We start from the raw sequence: 20566 nt of genomic DNA on the forward strand, positions 1-20566 counted from the left end.
TGCCTGTTGATAAAGTAACTACACCACAGACCTACTGACTGATTGAATATATTGGGGATATTAATGGGAGTCTGGTTAAAAAAAATTATTCCACTGACTGTAAAATGAGATATACCACACCAGTAAAGTAAAAATCATATACATTTCGGTACACAAGACTCATTACTGAGTGTATGTTCATTACTGTGCGGGAGAGGCGGAAGCTAGTTCCAGCGAGGGTGGGACCGGCCCGGACTCTCTCAGGGGACTATGCTGGCGAAGGCTGTGCTTGCTGCTGTTATCACACTAGCTGTGCGAGCCCTTCGCTCACGAGTCATGGGCCCCCTTCGATGCATTTTTAGGTATTCAGCGAACTAAAGGATTGGGTGGTCAATTTGCAAAATAAAAGTGAAAATCTGTGTGGAACAGAGGCGCCCGGGGATAAGGGTGTCATTTCCCCTTTGTGTGTTAAAAAGGAACGGGATCCCATGAAACTTCACCAGCAAGTCTCCGGGTATTTGAGTACCAGTTGGTGAGGAAACTCGCTTCCTGCTCCCTCAAAACTCATGATATAAAACAGGCTTTCTGCATCTGAACGAGAATATTCGCAATTTAGTAGCACCGGCTGGTGAGTTCATTATACAATAAACACACGCACACAACAGACAGTTCTTTTAAATACAATTTAAAAAAGCACCAAACAACTTGGATACGTATAAAACAATCACAACATTATTGCTAACGGTGAGATGTAAATTACTGTACAAAAAAAATCAAAGCTTTTTAAAAAGAAAAATCTGATCAAGATTTTCTTCGGTCGAGACGAATGTTGCAGTTTCATCGGCATTGTGTTTGAATGGCGGCGAGTCCCAATCTCCATCTGGACATGGTCTGGTGGCTGGCTGAGGATATTAATAGGAAACCTGTTGCTTTCATCATCACAGAACCAAATGTTTAATTTAAAAAAACAGGAAGGTCGAGATCCTGTGCTTGAAAGGGAAGGGGTTAAGTAATTCAATAGTGTTTAATAGGTGATGTGCTAACCACTGTTTCAGATTTACTTCGCTCGTCAACGAATGCCGGAATCTCTCAGGTAGATCAGTATTTGGGGACGCGGTCTCGATAAACCGAGTGATGGGTTACATAGCAGTGCTTTAAAAAATAGCTAAACAATACCAACATATCGTACAAAAGCAAAATGCTGCGGCTGGTGGAAATGTGAAATAAAAACAGAACATGCTGGAAATGCTCAGCAGGTCAGGCTGCGTCTGTGTAGAGAGAAACAGAGCTAATGTTTCAGGTCGAAGAAAGGTCACCGACCTGAAACATTAACTTTCTTTCTGCACAGATGCTGGCCGACCTGCTGAGTATTTCCAGCGTTTTCTGTGCTTTAATCCACCATATTGTATTCCAGCCAATACCCACAAGTAATTCACTCCAGTGTTGCTCTGTCCAGGCACGGCCCACGTTAGGAAGGACAGAATCTGTAACTGTGCTGCTGGGTGTTTACCGCGGTATAAGTGGACAGTGTATGGAAATCCCAGTGGCAGCACTCAGTGTATTACAAAGTAGAACGTCTATAGCTTGAATTATTAATACGGGCTCCCTTCCTGCGATTCAAAAACTGGCAATTCAAATACTTGGTGCTAATTTTAACCCTTGCAAAACAAAAACAAGAGACTGCCTGATGCAAACATACCAAATATAACAGTTCAGCAGCTTCCATCACAACTGCAATGCTACTGAATAAGTAGTGTTATCCACTATCTCTTATGTGTGTGATTTGTTCTGCTCTTTGTCAGTTAATTCGAGTTTTAGAACCCCCGTGGGTCCTAATGAGGCAGCATTACTACGACAGCAGGCAATGTATAAGGTTCGTGCCCTTCTAACTCAGAGTCAGAATCTACCCTGCGGTCCTGGCAGGGGCACTGCATTACTTTCCCCCTGATTATACCCGAGCTGCTGACTGCTGTCTCGTGTGTCTGGCACTGAGCAGGCGTTTCTTGTTAGATGGCAGATAAATACTACAGACACTTCATTAAGACGTCTTTTCACTAATTTAATCAACTGTGTCTAGTCTTCACTCAAGATTTTATCAATCGGAATTTTCATTTAATTTGTTTCCTGTTTGACAAATTAGCTTCTCCTGACTTATTCAATTCTGTCCCCACCACACTGCATTCTCGAGTATGAAGCGCCCTTATATTGGACAGTAAGATGGTGTCATGTGTGGACTTGCTCTGAATTTCCCCACCCTTGTTACTGCTTGGTCCCTCCCTCCATTGGCTCAGCCGAGAGTGTCAGCTCACCTTGTGGGGGACCTTCGAAGGAGAATCCCCCAAGAGTTGTGCTACTCTGGGACAGTGCAGCAACATGGCACTGCGCGTCCTTTTAACAAGACGGACCGTGCTATTGCAGTTCGTCGAATCATCGGAACCCCTTACCACGTCGCTGCCTTGCGACACACAGGTGGCCGTTATCAGAGGCACCACCCATTACAAAGTGAAAGAGCTCCATCTGTTTCTGTACAGAAGAAGCATTCCCTGGACCACGCATTGACAGCTGGGCCGCAGAGAGCTGGCTGGAAACACCTGTCGCTTTGAGTGCATCGTCAATCCACACCCCTCGTCCAAAGGGCAGTTTCTCTTGTACCATACATCAAAGATAAGTGCATCTATCGTCTAGAATATTAACTCATCTGCTGCACAGTCACACAGCAACCACTTTGGTATGGAGAGAGGCGTCAGCTGTCTTGCCCTATGGATAGAGGGCCCATGTCTTTACCTTGAACACTAATTTGCGACAGTCTGTTCCCCATTTCGTGATCTAACTTCTCCCTTCACCCAATGATGCGGACACTCAATGTGTCTGTCACTCGGAGGGAGTGATAACCCTCAGCTGCTAACTAGGTATACATTGGTTTGATAGACCATTGGGACACCATCTAGATGCCATGCGTTCTGCACCCACTCCCTTTCATCAAACTTGTTCTAATAGAAAAAACTTATGCGTGAGAAATGTCCTCAAATTCTACATGGGAAAAGATGACCACGCTGTGGTTAGTTTGACTGTGGGGCTTTGGGTCTGTTTGGCTCAATGAGTCAAGCATCTGAACCAAGGCCAACATCCTGATCACTGAAGAACAGGCACCAACAGGAACGGCAACTTTCTGTGATGCTTTAAAGCTGTAAAAAATCAAAACCCGATGACTGCTTTCACAAATACCTTGCACTCTCCCCCACCACCCTCGCACCGACATCTCGCCAACAATCCCAATACTGCTGGAACGGATTCCATCTCTGGTACAGTAAGCTTTATGGGAAAACATATAGTACACATCAAAGCAACTGACCCACGTGCAGTTCAGAGGACGGAGCCAAGATCCATTCTCGGAAGGTTTTTGTCCTTCGAGGTAATGCTCCACGAGATCCAGCGACATGTCCTCCTGCTCTTAAAATCTTGGGACAATTCAATGGTTTGAACACGCACGGGACAATCCTCTGAGTTTCTGCTGCCGGTGGGCATCTCGTCCACGGGCCGGGTCTGCACAGGAAACCATGAGCGTGCTACACTCGTTTTTACAGCCATTAAAATGAATGGTTAGAAAATTGTGCATATGGTCCCCTGGCAACAGGAACTTGGGAAATGTTGCAGTGGCGACAGTGCCGCAGAGTAGTAGGGCTTGCTGTTATGCCTGAGCTCATGTGCAGAGAATGTGGGAAAGGAGTTAAAGTGAAGGGCCAGTGCTTGCCCACAGTATGTTACTTCTCTGTCTCGAAGCTTTGACCACGCTCGATCAGCTCCGATGGACGGGTCACATCATCCGCATGCCCGGTACGAGACTCCCAAAACAAGCGCTCTACTCAGAGCTCCAACACGGCAAGAGAGCCCCAGGTGGGCAGAGGAAACGCTTCAAGGACACCCTCAAAGCCTCCTAGAAAAAGTGCAACATCCCCACCGACACCTGGGAATCCCTGGCCCAAGACCGCACAAAGTGGAGGAGAAGCATCTGGGAAGGTGCCGAACACCTCGAGTCTCTTCGCCGGGAGCAAGCAGAAGCCAAGCGCAAACAGCAGAAGTAGCGCACGTCAACCCAAGCACCCCACCCACCCGCCCCTTCAACCACCGTCTGCCCACCTGTGACAGAGACTGTAGGTCCCGCATTGGACTCATCAGTCACCTGAGAACTCATTTTTAGTGTGGAAGCAAGTCATCCTCGGTTCCGAGGGACTGCCTAAGAAGAAGTAGTTCTCTGTCTCCACACACTGTCTCTACACACTGTCTCTCCTGCAGTAGTTTTTAGTTCATGCAAGTGGCCCTGTCTTTAGAGGTACTGGCAGAGACATAACAGCAGCTCACTTGGCCATTCAAATGAGTAGGAAACATAAAAGGGACAAGTGCCTGTCCAAAACAAAAATACAAACCACAGGAGCATACTATATGTGTAAAAGTGATACTCAGTGAGCTGCACAGAGGTGTGCTGCCCTGCTCCTTTCCCATTATTTTCAGTGGGAGAGAATTTGAAGGGTTGTGCTATATGTAGGTTGCTGGTGGGTCTGTAATTTCACATATTGGTATATCTCCTGTGGCCTTGCTCACAGGATAAGCAGAGGATAAGGAGCAAACAAGAGTGCAGAGCTGAGGCAGGGTGGGGAGTGTATGGCACTCAAGTGTTGAGGCTCATAAGACAGAAGGAGGCATGAGCAGAGGACACGGAATAGGGATAACGTGGAGAGCTGGTCAGACTCAGTGGAGAGCGAGTGACTGGCAAGGGCTGAAGCCTTTCCGAGAAGATATCCGGGAAGTGAGCAGTAGGGAAGTTTCGGGTGCCCAGGAGAGAGACAAACAGTGGCAGTGGTCAGAGGGTTGCAAATATGTGTTTGGGCCTTGAGAGAAAGAAAAACAACTTGCATTTATATAGGGCCTTTCACTTAGCTACTTGTTTTGCAGAGTTGGTGGGTCACTGTGTAGACTTAGGCAGTGAGCTGGGTTGGCAGCTGAAGGGGACTCGACGTTCTTTCTCCGAGTATCTGACTGGTTTACTGTGTCCCACAGTGAATAACCAACCAACCACAAAACGGGACGTCAAAATGTATTTTTTTACATGATTTATTTGGTTGTTTTGTGCACAAGAAATACTGCAGCAATTAGAAAGCTGGGGTACAAAGGCTATACTGAACCAATCCGAAAGAAACAAAAATATTAAACATGGAGATAGAAGCTGTAATCCAAATGAGGAGTTTTTGTTTGAATGTGGTCGGAAAGTGGAAGGCGAATTGCATCCTTCCGCTCCCTCCCCAGCAACAATTATTTCATGGTGATGAGTTCTAGTGGACTTTTGAAACTGGGTGGGCCAACAATGCTGCCGAGCCTGGAGCTGGGAGGCATGGGATATGGTTAATATCATCATATAAACAGCAGCAGCTGTGAGTTTACACTGTTGCATGTTAGAGGAAAAGTTATAATTAAGCTGCTATCTGCAGTAAATCAGAGTAAAGATATTCGTGTGTTTTGGGACCACGTGAGAGATAAATTGAACACAGCTGAAATCCAATACGTCGGACGGATTTTCTGATTATGTACTTTCCCTCAATCGATGAGCATTTTTGGCTGCTGTCACATTGGGCTGGATTTTACCAGCCCTGAAGAGGTAGGTTTGGAGGTGGGATTGCTGGGAAAATGGGAAAAATTGGGAGCGGGTTCCAACCCCACTCCCAGCCCGCCTCCGAACCATCTTCCCAGGAGGCGGGACCCTGAGTCGCGCAGGGACCCGTCTCCTCGAGGCGGGAAGGGGATTAGAGCCAAGTAACTGCCTGTTAACAGGCAGTTTTGAGGCTTTTCCCCATTTTACGCCTGCAATTGCAGGCTTCCCGACGGCTGCGAACCTCGCCAGGGTCAGCAAGGCGAGCAGTGGGTCTGCGGGGGTGAGAGGGGTCTAAATGTCAGCTGTAGAGGTGAGTGATGGGTGCAAGTGTGGACAGGTAAGTACTGTATGAGAGGTGAGTGTAAAGTGTTGGAAAAAGTTTCCTTACCTTTGCTTCTTTCTGCAGGCTTCAACACTTGGGGATCCGGAGGTGCCTCATCTCAATGGCAAAGATGACAGAATGGCTGTTGCATTCTCAGATGCAGCAGCCATCTGTTTTCTCCTAAGGAGAGAGTCATTGGTGAGCCAGGGTGCAAGGGCTCACCTTAGAACATAGATTGTCCGTTGTTGACAGCTTCACAAAGCTGTCAAACGCTGACAATTCATCTGTCAAAACATTTTCGACAGATGAAGCGTCATATGCTGACGTCATCTGTCACTGGCAGGGCGGGCTTAACAAGGCCAATCAAGGGAAAATATCGTGGGTTCGTCAGACGTCGCTGGGGGCGGGACTGAAACCCAGACACCAGAAGTCTCACCTCCAGCACGTCTCCAGAGGTAAGATCGCGGCCATTATATCATTAATTATTCTTTGAAAACTTAAAGTGCCTTTGTAGCATTTCAAAATATGCATGTTCTTTATTATTTCCCCATCAGGTAACTGCTGGGCCAGTTACTGCTACCGATACAGCAGCAGAATTTCTCATTCAGTATAAATGCTGCTGGTGACAGTGCAGATTGATGCCGGGCCTGTTGCTGAAGTGTTCAGTTGTAGACTCAGTACCTGTGTAATATTTGTTCGTTTTTAAGGGGGACGGGGAAATGTTAGAAGCTCCATCGACAAGGGAGCTACTAACATTCCTCCCATCCCCCCCCCCCTCTTAAAAACTAAGTAAGTTGCGGTCCGGGCCTTGTTGCAAACAATTGTGTGGTAAAGCAATTTTAAAATGAAAACAATGAATGGATTCCTGCTCCCGACATGACAGGAGCCCAAGAAAACCCAATCAGCTGCTTGTTTAAGTACCTTGTGCTTTTATCTGACTCCGACGTGGGCTGCGGAGCAAAGCAGCTGCTCTGTGTCTGTGTGACCAGTTTATCTGCCATTGCTTGCAAATGAAAACAGTGCCTTTGGTGGGTAGAACAGCATTACTAAGCTACTCTCGGCACTGAGTTATTTACTAACTTGCAGATATTATATGACAGATGTAGGTTTGAACAGCTGCAAAGGGCATTTGGTACTCATATATTAACTTGCTTGACATTTTGCAAAGACCTCTTTCACTGTGCCACATTTGAAATATACTTGAAGTGTAAACATAGATCTTTCTCCCAGCTCAAGGTTAACAGCCACTGAGAATTTATCTGGTTCTCCATCATGGAACTGGGGCAGATGGCAGAATTCTGGCACTGTATCAGCCAAGAGCAATTTACTGTGCTAACATGCTATATTATCAAGATTGGACAATGGTAATATGCCAGTCTTACATTTAAGTTAAATCTAGATATCGTAGCCTGAGTTAGTGAAGGTCATGGTTTTTACTGTGAAATGCCAGAATACACATCCCTCTCTCCCATCTGTGTCAACTTTCTCCCTTCTACTCCTGAAGGCATTGACTCAGACTTGGGCTGATAAGTGGCAGGTAACATTCGCGCCACACAAGTGCCAGGCAATGACTATCTCCAACAAGCAAGCATCTAACCACCGCCCCTTGACATTCAACGGCATTACCATCGCCGAATCCCCCACCATCAATATCCTGGGGTCACCATTGACCAGAAATTTAACTGGACCAGCCACGTAAATACTGTGGCAACAAGAGCAGGTCAGAGGCTGGGTATTCTGCGGCGAGTGTCTCACCTCCTGACTCCCCAAAGCCTTTCCACCATCTATAAGGCACAAGTCAGGAGTGTGATGGAATACTCTCCACTTGCCTGGATGAGTGCAGCTCCAACAACACTCAAGAAGCTCGACAACATCCAAAACAAAGCAGCCTGCTTGATTGGCACCCCATCCACCACCTTAAACATTCACTCCTTCCACCACCGGCGTACCTTGGCTGCAGTGTGTACCATCTACAAGATCCACTGCAGCAACTTGCCAAGGCTTCTTCGACAGCACCTCCCAAACCTGTGACCTCTCCCACCTTAAAGGACAAGGGCAGCAGGCGCATGGGAACACCACCACCTCCAAGTTCCCCTCCAAGTCATCCTGACTTAGAAGTATATCGCCAATCCTTCATCGTTGCTGGGTCAAAATCCTGGAGCTCCCTAACAGCACTGTGGGGGTACCTTCACCACACGGACTGCAGCGGTTCAAGAAGGTGGCTCACCACCACCTACTCAAGGGTAACTAGGGATGGGCAATAAATGCTGGCCTTGCCAGCGACGCCCACATCCCATGAACGAATAAAAAATTTGCATGAGTGCCCCTTTCCTAACTCTCCTAAATGGCCAATCTTCACAAATACGCTTAGACAGTAAGAGCTGGCAGGCAAAGGGCAGGGGTGGTCTGATCCTGATCTCACTGGATGTCCACACACATACACACTTCCAGCAGTGATGCATAGCGTAGACATTTACTGATTTTTCCTCTCCTCAGTCCAGGGCATTGAAGGACAATTGCAGCATTGTCACTGCTGCTGGATCTGAGCTCAGTTAATGCAACACAGAGCGAGAATCCAGCCTGGGTCATTCTGCTCTGAATGATTGCTACACATTCACTTCGCCAAATGACCATTGGGCAGATTCCATCTCTCTCAATATTTATGTTTATATGATCTTACTGCTGAGCCAAAGGGAGCACACACCACACATACATAATCATCATGCTGCTTAATAGTCACTTTGTTAGTCACGAAGTTGCACGGGCACTATAACTGGTGACGAGGTAAATACACTGTAATAATACAAACTCTCAAAGTCACAGAGACTTCTGAAACACCAATTCTGTGGCTTTGGAAACTTGTATGCAGTATATCCTTGAAAATACACAATGTCTTCATTATATCTGTGTGTATATATTATGTACATTTATCTAAATAAATAGCAGGAAACACCCTTAAAATTAGCCCACTTGAAGCTCTTGTTAAAAGAATGTGATTAGGAGCCATGGAAAATTACAGTTTTTTTTACATAAAGGAGACAAGTCAGTCTCTTCACACGGAATAGGAAGTCTCGGCTGCCAAAGGAAAATAAAACTGTCAACTCATTGGGATCCAATGTCTACCTCCTCTAATGTAAGGATTTGAGAAAAGAGTGGTCCCTTTGTGACTTGGAGGAAATTCTCAAACTCTGACCATCAATCTGACATGATTTATGATATTTTGTGGTTATTCAGTGACAGAATAAAATACCACAATAGCTGGAGGGGTTGGATTCAAAGTTGGACTTGTTTACTTAACCCAAGGACATTCTGCAGTGAAACAAAGATCCTCTAGCTTCTTCTGGTTAACAGGACAGTGCTTAGTTGCTTTGACCGAGGACATACTGAATTTCTTCCAGCTCCCTCTGTGTCTCTGTGTCCTAGATGAAGAGAAAGAATAGGGTTGTGATATATGGAGACATGCAAAGGTATGTGTTAGAGTGGCAGGAGACTGACTACCTTAAAGAAAATTTACACATTGCTCAGGGACAGGAGTGAGCAAGCAGAGGACAGGTGCTTCCTCACAGGGATAGGGTTTTACTTGGGAGACTGGATACTGCAGAACATCCTCATATTAGCCAGGTCCAAACCCCATTACGAGAATTTAATACAGTGGATACTAGCAGTCCTTCAGTATCAGAACACTTTATGTGTGACCCCAGATACTGCAACTTAGCCGGTTATTTGACTATGCAGTGGGAGTAGGTGGAAAACCACAACTGAGCTGTTCTTGTCCTCACCCATGTCTACACATGAACATTCTTCCAGCAGAAGTCAATGGAAAGTGATCAGGAAGGGCCACCCGGCTGATTTTTCCTCTCCCTGGAATATAGTAGATCAAGGGGTGATTTGATTGAGATTTTTAGGATTTTGAAAGGAATTGATAGGGTAGATAGAGCAACTTTTTCTGCTGGTGGGGGAGTCTAGGACAAGGAGACATAACTTTAAAATCAGAGCTAGGCTGTTCAAGGAAGAAGTTAGGAAACATTTCTGCACACAAAGGGTGGTAGAAGTGTGGAACTCTCTCCCACAAAAAGCAATAGATGCTAGCTCAATTAATAATTTTAAATCTGAGATCGATAGATTTTTGCTAGCCAAGGGTATTAAGGGATAGGGAGCCAAGGATGGAGTTAGGATACAGATCAGCCATAATCTCATTGAATGGCGGAACAGGCCCGAGGGGCGGAATGGCTTCCTTCTGTTCCTATGATGGTTATAGTGCCCCTAATTCCCACTTGTTCCAAGTGAGATCAGCTAACCATGCACAGACCAAGGCTGAATGTTCCTGGTCAATATGGCTCAGTGTACCACATTTTGTTCAAACCCCATTTTAAATGTAAACGTCCCTTGCTTAGGTCCATGCTGAGCATCATTCCTTGGATAGGGGATCCTTCTCCAGGGCTCTGCCAGTGCACCTCTCGAAGAGATGAGAATGCAAATCCCTGCCCTGCAGGGAGGGCGGGAGGGATGTTCAATATCCTTTCAGAGTGCTACCACTGGTAGGGCACAATGAAAAATAACAGTGACGTGTTCAAGGAAAGATATGTTAAGTGTTTCAAAACTGGTTTCTACATGGAGTTCTAAAATGAAGTCCAACTGTCCAGAAAAAGCTTTCCTATGACATTAAGATGGGCCTGCATTGGCACAACTTATCTGTAAATAGGAATTTCTGCCCAACTCAACAACATGGAGGAGTTTTTGGAAAGAGTTTCACACAAACAGGATACTAATCCTGTGCTGCATTATTCTTACCTCTTTAGATTTGATAGGCAACTCAGATGCTAATTCCAGCCAATGTAGAGAAGTTGCATAGCTTCCCAGATCCCTGTAGCACTGTGAATACCAGAACAGCTGCGTGTTAGAGTTACATCAAGTGGAACAGACTTCTTCATGAATGCAAGGGCTAAAAATGCAGCCTGTATTTATTTTTTACCCACACATCTTAAGGGAGTTGAGAAATAAACGAATAAGGCAGAGATCACAGTATGACAAGAGAAAAAGAATGCTGGAATAGAAACAGAAAATGTTGGAAATACGCAACAGGTCTGTCAGCATCTGTGAACAGCACAGGCAGGTTTGGGGTCTGCAACCTTCAGCAGATGAAGGGGGCACAGCCACTAATGCCATAACCTCTCTTCGCTTTACGAATGCTGACTGATCTGAATTAAGGCAGCTATTTGATATACTGTAATAGGGGAAATCAATACACAGTAAGGGTCTTTATCTAAGGAGGAGGACATGCTATGTATGGTCTTATAGGATTTACAGTGAGGAATTAATTGGCATTATCAAACCTACAATACATAAATCAAAGCTTTTACCATGTTCGATCAGCTCCGATGGACGGGTCACATCGTCCACATGCCTGATACGAGACTCCCAAAACAAGCGCTCTACTCAGAGCTCCGACACGGCAAGAGAGCCTCAGGTGGGCAGAGGAAACGCTTCAAGGACACCCTCAAAGCCTCCTTGAAAAAGTGCAACATCCCCACCGACACCTGGGAATCCTTGGCCCAAAACCGCACAAAGTGGAGGAGAAGCATCCGGGAAGGCGCTGAACACCTCGAGTCTCTTAAGAACATAAGAAGTAGGAGCAGGAGTAGGCCATACGGCCCCTCGGGCCTGCTCCGCCATTCAATAGGATCATGGCTGATCCGAACCTAGATTCACGTCCACTTCCCTGCCCTCTCCCCGTAACCCCTAATTCCCTTATCTGCTAGGAAACTGTCTCTCTCCATTTTAAATCTATTAAATGTTGCAGCTTCCACAGCTCTCTGGGGTAGCAAATTCCATAGATTTACCACCCTCTGAGTAAAGAAGTTTCTCCTCATCTCAGTTTTGAAAGGGCAGCCCCTTATTCTAAGATTATGCCCCCTAGTTCTAGTCTCACCCATCAGTGGAAACATCCTCACCGCATCCACCCGATCAATCCCCCTCACAGTCTTATATGTTTTGATAAGATCGCCTCTCATTCTTCTGAACTCCAATGAGTAGAGGCCCAACCTACTCAACCTTTCCTCATACGTCAACCCCCTCATCTCTGGAATCAACCGAGTGAACCTTCTCTGAACCGCTTCGAGAGCAAGTATATCCTTTCTTAAATATGGAAACCAAAACTGCACGCAGTATTCCAGGTGTGGCCTCACCAATACCCTGTATAACTGCAGCAAGACTTCCCTGTTTTTATACTACATCCCCCTTGCAATAAAAGCCAAGATTCCATTGGCCTTTCTGATCACCTGCTGCACCTGCATACTAACTTTTTGTGCTTCATGCGCCAGGACCCCCAGATCCCTTTGTACTGTAGCACTTTGCAGTTTCTCTCCATTTAGATAATAACTTGCTCTTTGATTTTTTCTGCCAAAGTGCATAACCTCACACTTTCCAATATTATATTCCATCTGCCAAATCTCTGCCCACTCACTTAGCCTGTCTATGTCCTTTTGCAGGTTTTTTATGTCCTCCTCACTCACTGCTTTCCCTCCCATCTTTGTACCGTCGGCAATCTTGGATATGTTGCACTCGGTCCCTTCCTCCAAATCATTAATATAGATTGTAAAGAGTTGGTGTCCCAGCACTGACCCCTGCGGAACACCACTAGTTACTGATTGCCAGCCCGAGAACGAACCATTTATCCCAACTCTTTGTTTTCTGTTAGATAGCCAATCTTCCACCCATGCCAGTATATTACCCCCAATCCTGTGATTTTTTATCTTGATCAGTAATCTTTTGTGTGGCACCTTGTCAAATGCCTTTTGGAAGTACAAATACACTACATCCACTGTTTCCCCTTTATCCACCCTGTATGTTACGTCCTCAAAGAATTCAAGCAAGTTTGTCAAACATGACTTCCCCTTCATAAAACCATGCTGACTCTGTCCTATTAAATTATGTTTATCCAAATGCTCTGTTACTGTTTCCTTAATAATGGACTCCAACATTTTACCAACCACAGATGTTAGGCTAACTGGTCTATAGTTTCCAGCTTTTTGTCCACTTCCCTTCTTAAATAAGGGTGTTACATTAGCAGTTTTCCAATCTGCCGGGACCTTTCCTGAGTCCAGGGAGTTTTGGAAAATAATCACCAATGCATCCACAATCCCTACCGTTACTTCTCTCAAGACCCTAGGATGTAGGCCATCAGGTCCGGGGGATTTATCTGCCTTAAGACCCATTATTTTACCGAGTATCACCTCCTTAGTGATTTTAATCGTGTTTAGCTCCTCCCCCCCCATTGCCCCCTGTTTGACCAGTGTTGGGATATTTTTAGTGTCCTCTACTGTAAAGACTGATACAAAATATTTGTTCAGTGTCTTTGCCATCTCCATGTACCCCACCACTAGTTTCCCGGTCTCATCCTCTAAGGGACCAACGTTCACTTTAGCCACCCTTTTTCTTTTTATATAGCTGTAGAAACTCTTGCTATCTGTTTTTATATTTTTTGCTAGTTTACTTTCATAAACGATCTTCCCTTTCTTAATTAATCTTTTAGTTATTCTTTGCTGGCTTTTAAATGCTTCCCAATCTTCTATCCTCCCACTAGATTTGGCTACTTTATATGCCCTTGTTTTCAGTCGGATGGCGGTCTTTTCTTTTACTCCCCTTTTTCCTCAGTGGAATATATTTTTCTTGAAAGATGTGAAATATCTTCGCCGGGAGCAAGCGGAAGCCAAGCGCAAGCAGCGCAAGGCGCGCACGTCAACCCAAGCACCCCACCCACCCACCCCTTCAACTACCGTCTGCCCCACCTGTGACAGAGACTGTTGGTCCCGCATTGGACTCATCAGTCACCTGAGAACTCATTTTTAATGTGGAAGCAAGTCATCCTCGGTTCTGAGGGACTGCCGAAGAGAAGAGAAACATCACAGGATATTCTAGGCTTTTACTGTATTACATGAATTGAGAAACAGAATGGCCAAAAATGCCATTAATTACATGGTACAATTCCTGGCTTCTTGCTCACTCTCCAGGCCTCTTATTTTCTCCACTGGGTTCAGACACACACTCACGTCCCTTATATTACCTCTTGGGAACCAGAGCAATTCCCATTTCTGGCTCCATTTGGACCACCTCACTGCTTCGCACTCTTCGGAAGCAATCCGAATTGATATCTGGTGTAACTCTGGCTGGCTGGCTTGCTGTCTGCTGCCAGCTCGTGGGAAACTAGTGCACTGACATTTCCAGCCCGGTTTCTCTGCACTGGTCTGTGGCCCAAACATTAGTCTAACTCAATTGATTTTAGGAATATATATGTGAGATGAGCTGTTCTGTCATCGCTGCTGCAATTGACCAACACCGGCATTCTTTGACGTACAGTTAAATCCCAGTGTCTTCAATATATTACAGTACTAAAACTTTTGTTCGATTAAATACTTTGATATTTCAGAACCTTCTCTTCTTTCTCTCGTCCAAGTACTCAATTATTTATTATATCTTTTAGACAGGAGTGTTGACAGCCCAGCCCAGCCTGATCCTGCATTTGCTTAGTATCCACACATGCACACTTTCCTGAAGGTTCACTGGATAAAAGGAACTAGCACCTCAGGGCATCCCAAAGTGCTTCACAGCCAATTAAGTACTTTTGAAGTGCAGTTACCATTGTAATGTAAGGAACACAGCAGCCAATTTGCGCACAGCAAATCCCACAAACAGCAATCAGATAAATAACCAGATAATATGCTTTGTTGATGCTGGTTGAGGGATAAATGTTGGCCAGGACACTAGGATAACTCCTCTGCCCTTCTTCGAATAGTACCATGGGATCTTTTACGTCTTCTTGATAGGGCAGACGGTGCCTTGGTTTAACATCTCATCTAAAACACAGCACCTCCCTCAGTACTTCACTTATGTGTCAGCCCAGATTAAGTATTCTGAAGTGGGACCTGAACCCATGACCTTCTGACTCAGAGAGGAGTGTGCTACCACTGAAGCAAGGATGGCACTTAGTCATCAGGAGTGACAACTCTGGCTGATCTTTTTATCTCCATGACCATGGGGTGATGCAGCTAAATGCCCTATAGCAACAGTACTATCTTTAAAAAAAAAATGTTTTATTCGCTTATGGGATCTGGGCGTCGCTGGCAAGGCCAGCATTTATTGCCCATCTCTAGTTGCCTTGAGAAGGTGGTGGTGAGCCGCTTTCTTGAACCGCTGCAGTCTGTGTGGTGAAGGTACTCCCACAGTGCTGTTAAGTAGGGAGTTCCAGGATTTTGACCCAGCGACGATGAAGGATCGGCGATATACTTCTAAGTCAGGATAGTGTGTGACTTGGAGGGGAACTTGGAGGTGGTGGTGTTCCCATGCGCCTTCTGCCCTTGTCCTTCTAGGTGGAAGAGGTCACAGGTTTGGGAGGTGCTGCCGAAGAAGCCTTGGCGAGTTGCTGCAGTTCATCTTGTAGATGGTACACACTGCAGCCACGGTGCGCCGGTAGTGGAGGGAGTGAATGTTTAAGGTGGTGGAGGGGTGCAAATCAAACGGGCTGCTTTGTCCTGGATGGTGTCGAGCTTCTTGAGTGTTGTTGCAGCTGCAGTCATCCAGGCAAGTGGAGAGTATTCCATCACACTCCTTACTTGTGCCTTGTAGATGGTGGAAAGGCTTTGGGGAGTCAAGAGGTGAGACACTCGCTGCAGAATACCCAGCCTCTGACCTGCTCCTGTAGTCACATTATTTATGTGGCTGGTGCAGTTAAGTTTCTGGTCAATGGTGACCCCCAGGATGTTGATGGTGAGGGATTCGGCGATGGTAATGCTGTTAAATGTCAAGGAGAGGTGGTTAGACTCTCGCTTGTTGGAGATGGTCATTGCCTGGCACTTGTGTGGCACGAATGTTACCTGCCACTTATCAGCTCAAGCATGAACATCATCCAGGTCTTGTTGCATGCGGGCATGGACTGCTTCATTGTCTGAGGAGTTGTGAATGGCGCTGAACACTGCGCAGTCATCAACGAACATCCCCATTTCTGACCTTATGTTGGAGGGAAGGTCACTGATGAAGCAGCTGAAGACTGCCTTGAGGAACTCCTGCAGTGATGTCCTGGAGCTGTGATGATTGATCTTCATCCACCACAACCATCTTCCTTTGTGTTAGGTATGACTCCAGCCAGTGGAGCTTTTTCCCCCTGATTCCCATTGACTTCAGTTTTACTAGGGCTCCTTGATGCCACATTCGGTCAAATGCTACCTTGATGTCAAGGGCAGTCACTCTCACCTCACCTCTGGAATTCAGCTCCTTTGTCCATGTTTGGACTAAGGCTGTAATGAGGTCTTTTGAAGAACTGTTAAACGCAGGCACTAAAGATATTGGTTTCACTATATTACTGTACTAACATTTTTCTTCAAGTAACAATTGCGGAGCTGTTTATAATTGTGTAAAGAAAAATAAGGGGATGGGGCATGTGCATAGTCACAGGGAATTTAGAATTACAGTATGCACTTTGCCCCATGCATACAAGCCAACATTATTCACAATAAGAGCGTTTTCATGGTTCAGGGCACCTTGCCAAGTCTGAAAAATATAGATCATGTATAAAGAATGTTCTACGGTACTTGATGAGATAATTCAGCACAGCCTGAACATTGAAACTGGGATCTTCCTCCAGTGCAGTGCTGAGGGAATGCTGCAATGTTGGTGGTGCCATCCTTCGGGTGAGACGTTAAACCGAGGCCCTGTCTGCCCCCTCAAGTGGATGTAAAAGATCCCAGGGCACTATTTCAAAGAAGAGTAGGGGAGTTCTCCCCTGTGTCCTGGCCAATATTTATTCCTCAACAAATACCACTAAATCAGATTCTCGGTCACCACATTGCTGTTTGTGGGACCCTGCTGTGCGCTAATGGCTGTCTCTTTTCCTACATTACAACAATGACTACATTTATTTTTCTGGTCTATACGTCTCCAATGCAGAATGACTGAAGATGTTTTTGACATTGATGTGACACAGAAGCCTGAGTACTCAGGGACAACATTCACCTATAGCTCCTGCAGATAAAAAAGTCACCATGGAAACTTCGGAAGGTAATGGAAAGGGGAGGACAGGATGACCTCGCACAAGCATTTCTGCTAATATCAAGACTGAGCATCCAAAGCCCTCTGGGATAGAGAATTCCAAAGATTCACAACCTTTTGAGTGAAGAAATTCCTCCTCATCTCAGTCTTAAATGGTCGATCCCTTATCCTGAGACTTGTTTTTTTAATTTGTTCTTGGGATGTGGGCATCACTGCAAGGCCAGCATTTATTGCCTATCCCTAACTGCCCTTGAGAAGGTGGTGGTGAGCCGCCTTCTTGAACCACTGCAGTCCTTGTAGTGAAGATACTCCCACAGTGCTGTTAGGGAGGGAGTTCCAGGATTTTGAACCAGCGACGATGAAGGAATGGCAATATATTTCCAAGTCAGGATGGTGTGTGACTTGGAGGGTAACTTGCAGGTGATGGTGTTTACATGCGCCTGCTGCCCTTGTCCTTCTAGGTGGTAGAGGTCATGGGTTTGGAAGGTACTGCCAAAGAAGCCTTGGTGAGTTGCTGCAGTGCATCTTGTAGATGGTACACACTGCAGCCACGGTGTGCCGGTGGTGGAGGGAGTGAATGTTTAAGGTGGTGGATGGGGTGCCAATCAAGCGGGCTGCTTTGTCCTGGAAGGTGACAAGCTTCTTGAGTGTTGCTGGAGCTGCACTTATCCAGGCAAGTGGAGAGTATTCCATCACACTCCTGACTTGTGCTTTGTCAATGGTGGAAAGGCTTTGGGGAGTCAGGAGGTGAGACACCCAACCTGCTCTTGTAGTCACATTATTTATGTGGCTGGTCCAGTTAAGTTTCTGGTCAATGGTGACCCCCAGGATGTTGATGGTGGGGGATTCAGCGATGGTAATGCCGTTTAATGTCAAGGGGTGGTGGTTAGACTCTCGCTTGTTGGAGATAGTCATTGCCTGGCACTTGTGTGGTGTGAATATTACTTGGCACTTATCAACCCAAGCCTGAATGTCATCCAGGTCTTGCTGCATTCGGGCATGGACTGCTTTATCATCTGAGGAGTTGCGAATGGCACTGAACACTGTGCAGTCATCAGCGAACATCCCCACTTCTGACCTTATGATGGAAGGAAGGTCATTGATGAAGCAGCTGAAGATGGTTGGGCCATACTTAAGTCAGAAACTAGAGTCTTAAACTTAAATAAAGCCAATTACATAGGTATGAGGGGCAAGTTGGCAATGGTAGATTGGGAAAATAGATTAAAAGGTGACAGTAGCTAAGCAGTGGCAAACATTTAAAGAAATATTTCAAAATTCTTAACAAATATATATTCCATTGAGAAATCAAAACTCCATGGGAAAAGTGATCTATCCGTGGCTAACTAAAGAAGTTAAGGATAGTACGATAGCAAAATACTGCAGATGCTGGAAATCCGAAATAACAACAGAAAATGCTGGAAAAACTCAGCAGGCCAGGCAACATCCGTGGAGAGAAAATAGAGTCAATGTTTCGGGTGAACCCTGTGTCAAGGCTAAAGAAGCACAGGAAATGAAATAGATTAAGAGGCCAGGCTGGGAGAGAACAAAAGAGAAGTGAAGAGACATTAAGAGGTATTCAAAATGAGACGAGATGGTGATAGGACTTGTGGAGACAAAAGACGGCTCTAGATTAGGTGTGAAATGCGCTGGCAGAATGGGAGACAGCTGCCATGTGGGAGAGAGAAAAAAAAGGATAGTATTAGTTTAAAAGAAGAGGCTTATAATGTTGCAAAGAATAGTAGTAAACCTGAGGATTGGGATAGTTTTAGAAACCAGCAAAGGATGACCAAAAAATTGATAAAAAGGGAAAAAAATAGAATGAGCGTAAACTAGCAAGAAATATAAAAACAGGCTGTAACAACTTCTACAAGTATATAAAAAGAGAGTAGCAAAAATAAACATTGGTTCCTTAGAGGCTGTGACAGGAGAAATTATAATGGGAAATAAGGAAATGGCTGGTTGGTTCCATGACGTATTGTTCTAGGAAACTGTCTCGAATGCATTCCATGAACTCGTCCTCCAGACTACCTTTGCCAATTTGATTAGTCCAGTCTATATGAAGATTAAAGTCCCCCACGATTATTGCATTACTTTGTTACAAGCTCTATTATTTCTTGATTAATACTCTGTCCAATGGTATAACTGTTAGGGGGTCTATAAACTACTCCCACCAGTGTTTTCTGCCCCATGTTATTTCTTATCTCCACCCATATTGATTCTACTTCCTGACCTTCCGAGCCAAGATCCTTTCTCACTATTGTCCTTATGTCATCCTTTATTATCAGGGCTACTCCCTCTCCTTTTCCATACTGACTATCTTTTCTAAACATCAAGTACCCTGGAATATTTCGTTCCCAACCTTGGTCACCTTGCAACCATGTCTCTGTAATGGCTATTAGATCAAACCCATTTATCTCTATGTGTGCCACTAGTTCGTCCATCTTGTTAATGAATGCTTTGTGTATTCAGATAAAGGGCCTTTAATTTAAATTTTTTACCATTATTCCCTGCTTTGACCTCATTCGCTGATGCACTATTACCGTTAAACTCTGTCCCTTCTTGTCACACTCCGCTTATCTTTACCCAAATCGCTACACTGCTCTATTGCCTTGACTTATTAGATTTCTAAATTCCACCCCCCCCCCCCCGCCACCGACCCCTTCCCCCATTTTTAATTTAAAGCCCTATCTACAGCCCTAGTTATTCCATTTGCCAGGTCACTGGTCCCAGCCCGGTTTAAGTGGAGCCCGCCCCAACAGAACAGCTCTCTCTTTCCCCAGTACAGTACTTTACTTTTACTTTGGATGCATTTGTATCTGCCCCGTTTCTATAAGTAATTTTGTGCCTTAGCCAGATGGCGCCCCATAGCTCCTTGGGTTACCTGACTGGTAACTCGACCCAAGACACTGGCGGCAAGAGTACCTTTGCAATGTAGACCGAGTTGGATTTGGAGTATCCTGGACTCAATTCTTCAGCCTGTAAAACAGATGGTAATAACAACAACATTTGTTTACTAACAGTGGCTGATCTTACATGGATGGTGACTATAACTTTTTTTTGCTAATGAATTTAAGCTCATTAAAATGAAAAATGTCAGAAGCGAAGAGTTTTCATTTTTTGCACCTTGTATGAACATCAAGTAATTCTAAGACAAGATCGTGTGAGTAAGATGTAGATGATGCTCAAACAATATACTTGAACCTCAATCTCAGAATGGCACCAATGGACATTTTTAATTTCCCCTTTAGCCTCTGAATTAAGGACAGTTTTGTACTACAGACCCATGCCCACTAGAAGGCTTCCCAAACTCATTACAGCCCACTGGGAAATGAAACTTTTATCTTATTAGTCTGGGATGGATTTAAACCCATCCTTACTAGTGGAAAGCAAAGTATTCTACTGCACTGTGTCACCTAGTACCAAGGGGTGGATGGTGTTTACTTTGATAATTTAGCTCAATTCTACGTTTTATTTATCCTGCATTTACATTTTCTCCCTTATTGTGGATGGGAGAGGTGCTAAAGCAACACAAATTCCCCCTAACAGGAGGAAGAGCAAACAAGGAACAGCGCTACTGGTTC

At 45.2% G+C, this 20566-nt stretch overlaps 1 protein-coding gene across 5 annotated transcripts in view; it reads right to left on the reverse strand.

Moving 5' to 3' along the window:
- Positions 1-648: 648 nt before the first annotated feature.
- LOC147109632 (regulator of microtubule dynamics protein 3-like) overlaps positions 649-20566 on the reverse strand; it is a 341290-nt gene continuing 321372 nt past the window's right edge. For 2 of the 5 annotated variants that reach the window (XM_086003718.1, XM_086003714.1), the window contains 3 exons: positions 19908-19961; positions 10737-10817; positions 649-881 (listed from right to left, as the gene is read on the reverse strand). In XM_086003718.1, coding sequence (XP_085859844.1) covers positions 753-881; positions 10737-10817; positions 19908-19961 — 264 coding nt within the window. In that variant the 3' untranslated portion in view covers positions 649-752. Of the gene's footprint in view, positions 882-8900; positions 9365-10736; positions 10818-19907; positions 19962-20566 lie in introns of those variants that run through there. The other 3 variants (XM_086003715.1, XM_086003716.1, XM_086003717.1) reach the window with 3 other exon arrangements.

This window comes from Somniosus microcephalus, chromosome 12 (assembly GCF_052327205.1).
Source record: "Somniosus microcephalus isolate GS21.2 chromosome 12, FLI_Smic_1.0, whole genome shotgun sequence".
In the NCBI taxonomy this organism is placed as follows: Eukaryota; Metazoa; Chordata; class Chondrichthyes; order Squaliformes; family Somniosidae; genus Somniosus; species Somniosus microcephalus.